Source organism: Lathamus discolor, chromosome W (assembly GCF_037157495.1).
Source record: "Lathamus discolor isolate bLatDis1 chromosome W, bLatDis1.hap1, whole genome shotgun sequence".
NCBI classification, from domain to species: domain Eukaryota; kingdom Metazoa; phylum Chordata; class Aves; order Psittaciformes; family Psittacidae; genus Lathamus; species Lathamus discolor.
The window spans coordinates 36,041,636-36,055,548 of NC_088908.1; the positions used below are offsets into that span (position 1 = coordinate 36,041,636).

A 13,913-nucleotide genomic window follows, 5' to 3' on the forward strand; every position below is an offset into this window, starting at 1 on the left:
CTGGCCAGTCTTAGTGCCTTTTTGTGTTTGGTTTTTTTTTTAATTCAAGGGCATGAATTGCTCATTTTGAATTAATTTTTAAAAAATTAGGAGAGTGAGAAAATAGCATGTATGTGAAGGCCCTACAGAAATGTAGTACATCTGTTTCAAAGCACAGAAGTGCAGACTAAGTCCCTAAAACAACTGTGCTTGTAAATTCTGACTGTGCAAAAGAAAAAATTGCCAAAATAGCCACTGTGTGAAAAACACCAGAAAGTTTCATTTCCAAATGTTAAGTCAGTTGTACTTTGCAAAGCCAGGGTGACAGAGCTGCAGAGCAGGCCTCTTTGGAGAGGGTGGCATGACACTAAAGTAGAAGCTTGTGAATATTTTGATTTTGTGAGTCACTGGAGGAAAGAGCATCCCCAAAGGTGGCAGACTGACCAGCTTGATGGAAAGGAAACCCACTGAATGTGAGGAAATCAGGAAGAAACTGGTTCTTGTACTCTTTCCCCAGGCATTCACTTATGGCTATGGAGACAAGATACAAGTGCTGATGAACCTTTTGCTTGACAGATAAGAGCTTCTCTTGCAGGACCACTTGTCTGCAGAATGCAAATGTAACCAAGCTCTCATCTGTGCCATGAAGCTGAAGACAACAAAGTGGCAAAGAGCTTCATAAAGGTAAGATATAAAAAAGCATCTCTGATCCTATGAGAACTCTGGCTGTGGTTTCTGAATTACTGTGACTTACCAAGAATATCAAGAAAATCCCCCCCCCTCCCCCAGTCTGAGTGCTTTAACATTTTGCAAGTTCATAGCCCAGGCAGCACTCCTCTTCTGGAACATTCAAAAAAATGATGTGAGCCTTGAGAAGGAAGTCTTCCTCAGTACTGACTGTCCTGCACGTGAACTAGCCAGACTGGTTAAAGCTTAATTAAAAATTGCTAGAGAGGCTAAATTCTTTTCTAAGTGCAGCTGCAAAACATTAGCTGTGGGCATATTTTAGACCTTAATTAGTAACACTTGTATTGGAAGACCAGAATATTTCATGAATGCAGCTGTGATCAATTAACATCAGTTAGGCATTTCTGTAGGCAATACAGGGGTCTCCTGAAACTTGTTTTAGTGCCCATCTACATTAAATTAAAAAAAAACCAAACCAATTTATATGCAACAAACTACAAAATCAAAGATCACTACAAAGTGTCTTTATTGAAAAAAAGCAGATTCTAGCATCTAAGGTTAAATGAAACTTCTGACTTTAATATTAAATAACTTAGGATGACAGCAAGTAACTGCTTCTTTAGATAAATAAATCTACATTTCACAATTTTTTTCTTCAACAATCAAGGGAATCAAACACTGAAACACAAAACCACAATTAATTCTAAAGACTAAGACAGAAGCACATTGAAAGGTTTTACGAAGAGATATATATATATACACACAAATAGTTAAACTAATGCATATTTTCAGCATGTAATCTATTTACATGATAAACAAACTGGGAATTTATATACTTCCTACAAAACAAAAATCAACATTGGTCTGAGTTCTTGGAAGAAAACATAAATATTTTTCAAATGAAAACTTAATTTAAGTCAAATTATATACTGTAGTTATGGCATTAGTTACAGGATGAATCACAAACTTAAACTTTTCTTGAAACACAAGAAAGCAGCTTTTGTCTCCTTTAGAGCTTTGGTTTACTTTACTACTCTGGAATTTCTGGTCTTAAAAAGCTCCTCTAACCATGTTTTTTCCTTTTGAAGCTCCACCTTACAAAATATATACACACGTGCACACAAGTGAAAGGAAAAGGAAAGAAACCCAAACAAACCCTCTTTGAAAGCTCAATTATCTGAGTACATTCTTGGTATTTTTTTACATTATTATTTTGGTCCTTTCTTTGGAATGTGTACTCCAGTGCATGACGGACTCTGAATTGCCTACAACAGCTTTGTGCTGTACGGACTTTATAACATTCCTTACCAAAATGGAAAGGTGTAGTCCTGATGCAAATGAGAACAAGTTGTTATTGTTTTAACTTTATGGAAATAGTCTGAAAGTACAGTAAAGGCTTCTAAAGAACAATCACATCATAAAATAAACTCTAGAAAGCTTTCCTCTGTGTTGAACTGATTTAACATAAAAAATACTCCTTATGAAAATCATTAAGAGAAGCTTTCGCATTTACATAAGAACACAAAGCTGAAAAGATAATAGAAAAAACACTGTCCCCTCTTTTTCTAATAATGTATCAACATACAATCATAAAGAAGTTGGTAACAAATGAAGTCTTGTATAAAACAAGTAGTATAAAGACAAGTGTACCTTTGCATAGAAAGGGGCAGCTAACCCTGTTAAAACAAAAAACAGCTTCGAAAGATGAATTCTTTAGTAAGTACCAAATCATCAAGTTGATATGAATGTATTTTGAAACCATGGCTACAGTTGTACATTGCAAGCAATTACAGAGGTCTGTAATTTCTTCAACTGCTATGACCCTGCATATGCCAACCGTTCAGATACAATCCTCTGTAACATAGTTTTTATAAGAGATGCTTGCCATATTTCTTCAACAAGCTAAATAGTCTTTGGATGACTGTGGAATATTGTAGGATGGAAAGCTGGACTGATGCTTCTTCAGAGAATGCTATTATTTAACCCACACTGAAAATGTCCTTACTAAAACCACTCGTTTGCTTCCTAAGTTTTAAAAAATGTCAGCCTGTATTCTCTAAGATCAGAATTCAATAAAACTAGCTAAAATGTTAGCATTTATCTTATCATGCTTGCTGCAATATGATAAGGTGATAACTTTTGGAAAGTAATTCTAAACTTACTTAGGTGAAATCTCCACTGGAGGAATGTGAGTAGGGAGTGCAGAACAGCCCTTTGTACCATTGCTTTAGAAATGCTGCCATTTACAGTTACAGTTACAGTGGTGAATTATTTGTTCAAGTAGATGGTGTCTCAGTGAAAACGTCTAGATAAAAGAATGCAGAAAAGGAACCCTCACCTCTGATTTTAAAAATAAATAGCTGGTTATTACTGGAATCTCATCTTTAAAGGAACAGGAAAGTAATTTTTAAATTTTTGTCTTCTCTTTCAAATGACTTATTGGTAATGGAAATGTCTTTCAGAGTTCTGTGATATGCATCGGATAGCTTGGAGGTGGATGTGATGGCAGTTCAATATTAAGGCGCCTGATATGACAGCCATGGCAGAGCAAGTGGCCCTCTAATGGGTAACAACGATGGCCTTCCTCATCATTGAGCTGCAAGCCACAATCCTAGAAGAAACATATACATCCCAGGTAGGTCATCTCACAGTGTTGACCTACCCAGCATAAGCCTGAGAGCTCCCTCCCATGCCTCTGAAGCCAGCAACCTCAAGAGTTTTTGGCAGGTGGACCCTGACTATCTCATATTAAGCAAAATGATATTGCTGAAATCAAACAGGACCCAGCTTTTTTTTTTTTTTTCTGTTGTTTTCCATTCTGGTCTCTTATTCATCTAATAAATGTTGATGCAAATCAAACAACAAAAAAAAAAAAAAAAACAGGCCAAGGACTGACCCTGACACATACAACTTGGAAGAGGCTAGGACAGAGAGGGAGCTAATTTTGCAACAAGGCAGCAGGTGAGAAATAGGGTAGCATAAGTAGAGAATGAGAGTGAATGGGGAAGAGGGGGAGATGAGACATGTTTTACATCTGAAGCAGGGCTACATTTTCTGTAATTTGGAATTTAAAAAATTTAACTTCAAGGCCAGTGGTCCATCTTTACCCCTGGAACCAGCACAGGGACAAAACAGGTGAACTGTAGTGGAGGAACAGAGATAAAAAGAAGAACAACAAACAATGATCCTGCCTGCTATTCTGTATGCTGCAATAGAGACAATCCTGGTTTTCAGTTGTCATCATTATAATTTGGGTGTATAGGTCACTTCAGTATTGAAAACTGATGCAAAGTTTTTAATTAGACACAAAGTATGATTTTTTAGATTTCATAGCTCAAGTTAAAATCCTTAAAGTTTACAATGCTGAAATAAGAATGAAAAATGGGTTTTAAAGTAAGCTTTAAAACTGGAGTGTTAGTTTAGGGAGGCTTTAATCACAGTTTCTGCCAAGGTAGTTTTGTAGTCCTTTATGTGATATTTAAAATTCAATTCCTCATTAGAATTTGCCAATTTTAGATACTCTACAGATGCACCAAGTGTTCATACCTTTTTTCCCCTCTTCAGAACTGGATTCCTTTTCTGCAGTGAGAAAGCCCACCTTCTCAGTGGATTTCAGTTTTAGAATGGGGGTATATTGATCTATAAACCTGCTTAAAGTTCTCAGCAGAAAAGTGGTTGTACAAGAAAGAAATGATGTAGAAAAGCAGCAAAGTTTCAACACTGCCCACTGACCTTTGCATGGCCACCAGGTTATGATGACTTTAACAGCATTTCAGAAGTGGCTGGTAAGTTGTCAGAGCCTTTGCAAAAGTCTCCATGTGAATACCTCAAAATAGTGGCACTGACTTTTCTAGCGTGATTCTGGGACAGCAGTGACCCAGCATGTACAGCTTGAGAGGCTGATTTGAGACCATTAGGCAGTAACCGACCCCTGTTAACACATGGCTAACCTCTGATTTCTGTACATAAATGCACTCTGCCATTCTGGGCAGATGTGGAAGCAACTTGATTTGCCTCAAACTGGAAGGAGAAAGGGGAAATGAAAATGAAACATAACTGAAAATAACCCCCATTAGGACATTCTAACATGAAGTCAATAGCCTGAGAGAGGAGGGAGCTGTCATCTTAGGTGAAGCCTGCACAAAGCAATAGATGGGGAAAGAAGGAGGAGGGAAGTACAGCTCTCCAAAACAGTATGATTTCCTGTGCCAATTTCTCGTTAAAATTTAATAGAGAAAGATGGAGTATCAGGTATCTCTGTTGGAAGGAGACAGCTGAGTGGATGGGGTCCTCCTTACATTTAGGTTCATATACATTTCAAGATGCCCTTAATTTTGTTATTTTCTCCCTCAATCGGAAGTCTCTTTGTAAAACTTTTTTTGCAAATGTGCATGGAAGATAGCATTGCTGCATTTCTGCCTCTGCTGCTAAGACAGGTAGCACAGTTAGTGTGGATATTTGCCTGTTATATCAGAGTGCCAAGCCTACTGCAAAAGGGGAGTTTTGGGTTGATCCCAAATTAAAGTTTATTTCCCTCCTCATGCCTCTGGATGCAGAGCTAGAACTGAACTCAGCTCTCCTCTCCAAAGCAAGAGCATTAATCCCACAACTTGATCTGCTCCAATAAAAGTTTAATTTTTCTGCACAAAAAGAAACTACTCCCCCAAAAAGTAACATAGTGGTATCTCTATCTCTTTTCTACTAAACCAAAATCCAAACTGATTTGGTACTGGGGATGGCAGCACCATTTGCAGACCAGCTAGCACTCATAACTCCCTCTGCCTCCCTCCAGGAGCTGTGGGGCAGAGCCCTACCTGCCCAAGCGTGCAACACCCAGCAAGTGCACCTTGGGGTGCAAGTCAGGCACCTACCAAGAGGCTGCTAGGTATTAGCAAAGCCTTGCCATGAGGCAGGCTGGACACTTACCTCGCAGTGATAACACTCCACATGGTAGTCTTTGTCCATTGACACCACCCGAATGGTCTCCTCGGAGCCCTGTTGGGGAAGCAGAGAGAAGGTAAGAGTAGGCTTTTAAGTGGTGTTTTCTCATTCTTTCAGTACCCAGCCTATTGCTTTGCAGAGCTGTTTCCCTGAGGGATCCCCTCCTCCTCCACAGAGAAGGGCTCTGTGACCACTGGGGGTCTTGTCCCTGGTGCACAGCCCTGCACCACTGGTTTTGCCGTTTAGGAGCAGCATGGGTGTCTGATATATCTAAGCTGTAGAGGTAATCTGGGAAGTGTAGCCAATACTTTATCCTCAAGGGACAAACTTGTCTTGAGATCAAATAATTTTCCAAGGGCACCCAGGTTCTGAATGAATTACCAGACAAAAACTATGATCTGCTAATTGGGTAATTTTTCCTTGTAGACATCCTGGACTGAGTTTTCCAGGACTTGTATTCCCCTCAAACCATCTGCTGCACAGCTATTTTGCTAATGCATATGTCACTGTATATGCTCCATAGGGAGTTACATACCAGTCCATCAGGTAATTATGTGCACAGGCCAAAACCTCAGCATGAGGGTGGGTGCAGTGATGTTGTATAATTCCTGGCTGAGCCCCAGGCACTGCAGAGCAGCCTATATCCTTCTTGTAACCTCACAGACTCCCTGATCTACTCTGAAGCCTCTTAAGTCAGAGCTCATTAAATCTCTTGATCTCTTGTCTTGCACTGTTTCCAGTTCCAGGTGTCATCTAGAGCATCAGATATAATGTAAACTATGTCTGAGAGGAGCTACGGGCAAGTTAGTACCTGCACTGCTAGACCTGAACTAACCTAAGAAACCTCTATGGGAACGTAGAGTCTATCCTGCTAGGCATCAGATGAGTCAGCAGTAGGACTGCTTTTTCTTTCCCACCTTTTGTTTTTCTTTATAAGTAAGTTTGTAAGACACAAATCCAGTGAAATTTACATAGGGGTTTTCTCCTCATATCCCATCACTACAACAAGCAGTTCTGGCTCAACCTTTATGAGGTTTTGAAACAAGGGGGACAGAAAATCACAAAATGGAATATATAAACCTTTAGAATCAGTTTTAAGTAATGTTAAGTTTGATGGCTTTGTAACAGTAGCAATGGAAAATTACTAAAGTGCATGATACATAGAAAAAAAAATAGAGTGCAGCTAGAGAATACACTGAGCATTCTTGTACAAGATAAATTGTTACAGTTGACAGAGTTTTAAGAAAAACAGTCTAGAGGAACAGGACACACGGATAAGGAGTATCTGGGAATGGCAGGTGTCCAGGATGGGCTACAGTTAAACTAACTGATAAGTAGGAGGATAGGAGGATTATTATGTCTCCTGTGCTAACAAACCAATTAAACTGGTATGAGCATCTACTGCTCGTGCTCCAAAGGCTGCCAGAAGTGATGAAGATTGTTGGAAGAAGTAAACGACCCTCAGAGACCACCACCACAATTCTGTACGCATGCGGGGAACTTTCTGGAAAATGACGTAATGTATGTATGCCCAGGGACTATATAAGGACAGCTTGTGGAGCAACAGAGAGATGCACGTTAGGAGGAGCTATCCCCCGTGTCTCCTGGCGCCGCAATAAAGAATACCTGCTTGTCAGCTTGAAAACTTTGTTGGCAAGTTTGTTCCTGGAGTTTTCTCCGAATCAATCTGGCGACCCAGATGGGACTCTCTCTGCTCGGCTGCAGGACCCGCTGAGGACAGGGCTCCCTAGGGCCCTCGGGAATTTTTCCTGGAGGGACCCCTCGACTCATTCGGATCACTGCAGGAGCAGACAAGGACCATCTTCATAAAAGGTATTCTTTTCTTTTGTATAGTCTGTAAGGTGCAGGGGGAATCTTGCATAAAGACTAAATTGGTAATTGGGTTGGTTTGGTAAGCGTACGCAAGGTTTGGAAGCCTTCCGTAAATCGAGATAGGAAATCTCGTAGGTAAAGGCGTATACCCGGCTGCTAGCGTCCGTTTGGTATACACCCACAAGAAGCAGGGGGCATCTTGTGGTTTGGGTCCTACAAGACCCAGGGGGTGTCTTGTGGAAATGGTTTTGGATCTTGTTGGTATTTGATTTATTTTGTGGCTTGTTACATTAAGGATTTTGGTCGTGTGCTTTGGTACTGGTGACAGGATGCTATAACTATGTTATTAACTGTTGTTTGTTTGATAGAATTTTAGTCTCTGTCTCCAGTGTTGTAACTGTGTGGAGTGTGTCTGTGGGATCCCGTGTGTGTGTGTGAATGTGAGACTGATAATGGAAAGTCAGCAGAGTGAAGAGATCTTGAAAAAGAGTCTTTTAGGGTGCATTTTGGCACACTGGAAGTAACTTGGAGGGTCTCCTGGGAAAATTATGTGTCACAGGTACCTCTGAGAGGAGCACCCTCTGCACCTGTCCTATCTGATATTGATAAGGAGGAAGAGATTGCTGTCACTGGCAAAAAGCGGCAGATTCACATTCAGAGTTAAGAAAGGGTTAAAGCAGAAGTACTGTTGCAGAGGCAGTCATCTGCAGCCCCTGCAGAGCAGGGTGAGCAACTGTAAGATAAAAAAACAAAAGGGAAAACCAAGGGGGAAAGGAGGGGAGATCGAGCAGCTCCTGTGTTTGAGCCTGGGAGGAGGGAAGTCGGGCAGAGGTGGGGGAGTGGGCTCTTCTTCTGTGGAAGGGGATCGGTGTGTGTGCTATGGGGAGTTTGGACATTGGAAGTGAGACTGCCCTGGGTGGGGGGGCAGTGCCATGGGGTGGCTCCGGTGACTGAATTGGAACTAGACTGATGGGGACCTGGGGAATCTACCCTACCAGATCCACTGGTTAAATTAAAACTAGGGACTAGAGGAAATAAAGTGGAATTTTAGTGATTACAGGAGCAAGTTATTTGGTATAAAATCAGAGAGAAAAGAATTCGCTACAGATGTGGGAGCTACTGGCCACCAGGGAAAAAAAGAAAAAAAAAAAAAAGAAGAGAGGCATTCTTTCTGAAACCTTTAAAATACAAATTGGGAAAACAAATAGGAATGCATAAATTTTTATGCATGCCAAATTCTCTAAAATCTTTATTAGGGCAAGAAGCAACATTTAAAGAAGGCAAAATGGAATTTAGAGTTAAAAATAATCAATTAATTGCAGTTTTGAGTTTATCTGTAATTCAGCAGAAAAGCAAACAGGAGGACCTCCCTGAAATAGAAGAAAACCTTAATCAGGTATATCTAGGAGTATGGGCATCTGAAGTTCCAGGTAAGGCGAAAAATGCTTTGCCTCTAAAAGTGTAAATAAAAAAGGGGGTGGGGGACTTGCTCAATTAGAATAAAACAATATCCCTTAAAATTAGAAGATCAAAGGGAATCAACAATCACTGATAAATTTTAAAATATAGATTATTAATTGAATGTGAATTGGAATATAACACTCCTATCTGGACAGTAAAGGAATATGATGGGAAAAGTTGCAGATTGGTTCAAGATCTCAGGGCAATCAGCAAAACAGCAGAGGATATTCGTCCAGTAGTAGCTAATTTGTATGACTTAATGACTAAATTGAAGAATAATCAGAAATGGTTTGCCGTCCTGGATTTAAAGGACGCTTTCTTTTGCTTACCATTGGCCAAAGAAAGCCAAAGTTATTTGCTTTTGAATGGGAAAATCCTGACACAGGAAGGGAAACTCAATTAACTTGGACAGTATTACCTAAAGAGTTTAAAACAGTCCAGCAATTTTTGGAAATCAGCTAGCATGAGAACTAGAACCATGGAAGCCACCTACTCAGACGGGACTCTGTTACAATATGTGGATGACCTATTAATTGCTACAGAAACAAAGGCAGAATGTATCCAGTGGACAGTGGAATTATTAAATTTTCTGGGACTGAATGGTTACTGGGTATCCAAATGAAAGGCCCAACTAATCCAAACCTGAGTTTCCTACCTAGGATATGAAATAGCAGGAAGACAGACAGAACTTGGAGCTGCTAGAAAAGAAGCCATTTGTCAGACTCCATGACCGTTGACCACCAAGGAGCTCCGGGCATTCCTGGGAATGACCGGATGGGTGCAGACTTTGGATCCATGATTATGGTGTTCTGGTAAGACCACTACATGAACTGTTGAAAGGAAACCCTCCCTCTTTAAAACGGACTGATAAAGCAGAGGGGGCTTTAAAAAATTTAAAAACAGAGCTAATGAGAGCTGCAACTCTGTGACTTCCAGATGTGACTAAATCATTTAGGCTATATTCCTATGAAGAACAGAGAATAGCTTTGGGGGTCCTTGCTCAGAAACTAGGACCATACAGAAGGGCAGTGGCATATTTTTCAAAAAGCTGGCTGAAACGAGCAAAGGATGGCACGGATGCCTAAGGGCTGTGGCAGCGGTTGTCATGAATATTGAAGATGCTCGCAAATTCACCTTGGAACATAAGATTACTGTGCTAGTGTCCCATGTGGTATCAGCAGTCCTGGAAAAGAAAGGAGCCCACTGGTTATCTCCTTCACGTTTTTTAAAATACCAATCCACCCTTGTGGAACAGGAGGATATAGAAATTGTGGTCACTAATGTTGTGAATCCAGCATCCTTTTTGCAGGAACAACTGACAGAACTACTAACACACAACTGCTTGGCCACCATAGAGACTGTGTATTTGAGCCGACCAGACTTGAAAGAAAAACCTCTGGAAGGTGCTGATTCTTGGTTTACTGAGGTAGTAGCTTCATGAACGAAAGCAGGTGAACGAAAGGCAGGATATGCTTTTACCACCACTTCACAGGTAATAGAACCTAAACCTTTACCAGCAAACATCTCTGCCCAGAAGGCAGAAATAATAACATTAACGAGATCCCTGGAATTGGCTGAAGATAAAAGGATAAATATTTGGACTGATTCTAAATATACATTTGGTGTGGTCCATGCACATGGTGCTATCTGGAAAGAGCAAGGACTTTTGAACACACAAGGGAAACAGATTAAACATGCTACAGAAATTCTACAATTACAAGAAGCTGTTCAGCTACCTGAAGAAGTAGCTATTATGTACTGTAAAGGACATCAGCAAGGTAAATCTGATCAGGAAATTGGAAATAATTTGGCCGATTTTGAAGCCAAACGAGCAGCTGAACAATCTAAAATCATGTCCTTAATCCCTGATGGCAAACTAACAATTGAGAAATCTAAACCTAGGTATTCAAAAGAGGATAGAAAATTGATTCAAGATCTAAAAGGACAGGAAAATAAAGAGGGTGGGGTTCAGATACCTGATGGGAGAATTGTAACCCCCTATAACCAACTCTGGAAGTTAGTTCAGGAGGAACATAATAAAACTCATTGTGATAGTAACTCTTTGTATAAACATTTAAACAAACAAATTGTAGGAAGAAATCTGTATACTATAGTTCAATTAGTGACAAAACAATGTCAGCTATGTCTTAAGAATAATCCTAAAACTGAAAATAGAAATCAAATTGGGACAATTGTGAGAGGAAGTTATCTGGGACAGCAGTGGCAAACAGATTTTTCTGAATTATCAAGAAAAGGAGGTTATCGATATTTGTTGGTATTAAAGGATACTTTTTCAGGCTGGCCAGAAGCATTCCCTTGTAGGATAAATAATGCAAGACAAGTGATTAAAATATTATTTAATGAGATCATACCTCGTTTTGGAGTACCAGAGGCAATTTCTTCAGACCGAGGTTAACACTTTAGTGCAAAATTGTTACAAGAAATTAGCAAAAAATTTGAAATTGATTGGCAACTACATGTTCCATACAGGCCTCAGGCCGGTGAGCAAGTAGAAAAGATGAGCCATCTGATTAAACAGATTAGTAAAATATGTCAGGAAACAAATTTATATTGGTACCAAGCTTTACCACTGGCTCTATTAAGAATTAGAACTAAACCTTGGTCAAAAGAAGAGGTTAGCCCATTTGAGATTTTGTATGGAAGACCATATCAGTCCCAGTTTAAAGGAGAAAGTCTTCAGGAAGTGGGGGAAGGCTATCTCCGACAGTTTCTGATCCATCTGGGAAAACAGTTGGAGGAGATAAATAAGAGAACAGTAGGGACAAGAGCAAGAGGTCTGGATTATCCGATTCACCCTTTCAGATCTGGAGACTGCATTTATGTTAAGAATTTTTCAGGAGATCCTCTACAGGAGAAGTGGAGCGGACCGTACCAGAGATTACTGACCACCTTTACAGCAGTGAAGATAAAGGAACAACTGGCTTGAATACATTACTCAAGAATAAAGAAAGCACCAGAGCCAGAGAAGGCATGGCAGGTCAAACCTTCAGGACCCTTGTGTATGAAATCTCATAATTTGGACTCATATGATAACTGGAGCACAAGCTTGGGACCAGAACTTATACCTGAAATTAGTGCAGAATGTCACTAAGGTTTTCAATCGTAGTGACTGTTGGGTGTGTGCACAGTTGCCTAAATCAGGAGAAAGCCTGGATCTCCCATTAATTGGAGTTCCAATTCCTAACACTGTCTCATGGACAAATTTGTGGGTGAACACTAGCAATCTGTATTCGAAGGAAAGGTTAAAATTTGGAATAGTTAATCCTAATCCAGGTAATAAATATTACACCTGTGCACAAAGATGTATTACACCAGGAACCAGGGTAGGAGATCATGCTTGTTTAAATGCCACAGATGTAGGTCACCATTCAAATTGCAATCACACTATTAATATAGATGGTATCGTAGTTCAGTGGTGGCCCATTCCTAAAGGGAAAGGATGGTATTGGTTATGTGGAGAAAATGCTTATAAGACTCAAGCCCCCAACTAGAAGGGGGCATGCACCTTAGGTGCTGTAATACCCAATTTTGCTAAACAGATTAAGCAAGGGTTTAACCCTATTATTGAACAGCACACTGCATTTCATAGTTTTGTAAGAGGGCTAATTCCATCTTTGGGAATAAGTGAATTATAAATTATAAATATCTCAGCAACCATAGAGGAAATGGAAAATAAAAACATTGATATAATCCAGGCAGAACGAGAGATAACTAGCCTATCTAAGGTGGTATTACAAAACCGAATGGCACTAGACATGTTATTGACATCACAAGGAGGGGTTTGTTCCATAATCAGTGAAAGCTGTTGCTCCTATATAGACCAAAGTGGCAGAATTGAAACAGATCTGGAGGAAATTTGGAAACAAACTAAGATATTTCATGAAATGGCCATGGATGACACCTCCTGGGGTTTTGAAAAAAAAAAAATATGGAAAAGGTTAACTTCATGGTTACTTGATCTCTCCTGGTTGAGGCAACTGGTTGCAGGTATACTGGTGTTAATTATTTTAATATTGATTACTTGTGGTATGATACAGTGTTCTCTCTGGTGTTGTAAATGCTATGATAAATTATGAAGACTGGAAAAGGAGTGAAATTAAGCACCAAGTAGAAACGGGAAATTATTTCAAAAGACTTTTGATGGTAATGGTAATATATAAAATGTTGCAAAAGAATTTGCAAAAGGACAGAAAAAGGGGGGATTTGAAACAAGGGGGACAGAAAATCACAAAATGGAATATATAAACCTTTAGAATCAGTTTTAAGTAATGTTATGTTTGATGGCTTTGTAATAGTAGCAATGGAAAATTACTAAAGTGCATGATACATAGAAAAAAAAATAGAGTGCAGCTAGAGAATATACTGAGCATTCTTGTACAAGATAAATTGTTATAGTTGACAGAGTTTTAAGAAAAACAGTCTAGAGGAACAGGACACACGGATAAGGAGTATCTGGGAATGGCAGGTGTCCAGGATGGGCTACAGTTAAACTAACTGATAAGTAGGAGGATAGGAGGATTATTATGTCTCCTGTGCTAACGAACCAATTAAACTGGTATGAGCATCTACTGCGCGTGCTCCAAAGGCTGCCAGAAGTGATGAAGATTGTTGGAAGAAGTAAACGACCCTCAGAGACCACCACCACAATTCTGTACGCATGCGGGGAACTTTCTGGAAAATGACGTAATATATGTATGCCCAGGGACTATATAAGGATAGCTTGTGTAGCAACAGAGAGACACACGTTAGGAGGAGCTATCCCCCGTGTCTCCCGGTGCTGCAATAAAGAATACCTGCTTGTCAGCTTGAAAACTTTGTTGGCAAGTTTGTTCCTGGAGTTTTCTCCTAATCAGTTTTGAATTATGTGAGACCTGGCCATGTAACAGAAATAATAATGACAAATGAGAGTAACATGCAGAATGATGGAGGTAGGCATGCTGAGAGGCTCTAGCCCCAGGCACAGCAGCTTATAGGATGCAAGCTCTATAAAC

The 13,913-nt window shown here is 39.9% G+C and overlaps 1 protein-coding gene across 2 annotated transcripts in view; it reads right to left on the minus strand.

Annotated features, from left to right (window-relative positions):
- Positions 1 to 1,194: 1,194 nt before the first annotated feature.
- Positions 1,195 to 13,913, minus strand: part of LOC136004338 (Wilms tumor protein 1-interacting protein homolog) — a 130,367-nt gene continuing 117,648 nt past the window's right edge. For both annotated transcript variants that reach the window (XM_065660767.1, XM_065660766.1), the window contains 2 exons: positions 5,593 to 5,661; positions 1,195 to 3,277 (listed from right to left, as the gene is read on the minus strand). In XM_065660767.1, the coding sequence (XP_065516839.1) occupies positions 3,125 to 3,277; positions 5,593 to 5,661 (222 nt within the window). In that variant the 3' untranslated portion in view covers positions 1,195 to 3,124. The remainder of the gene's footprint in view (positions 3,278 to 5,592; positions 5,662 to 13,913) is intronic.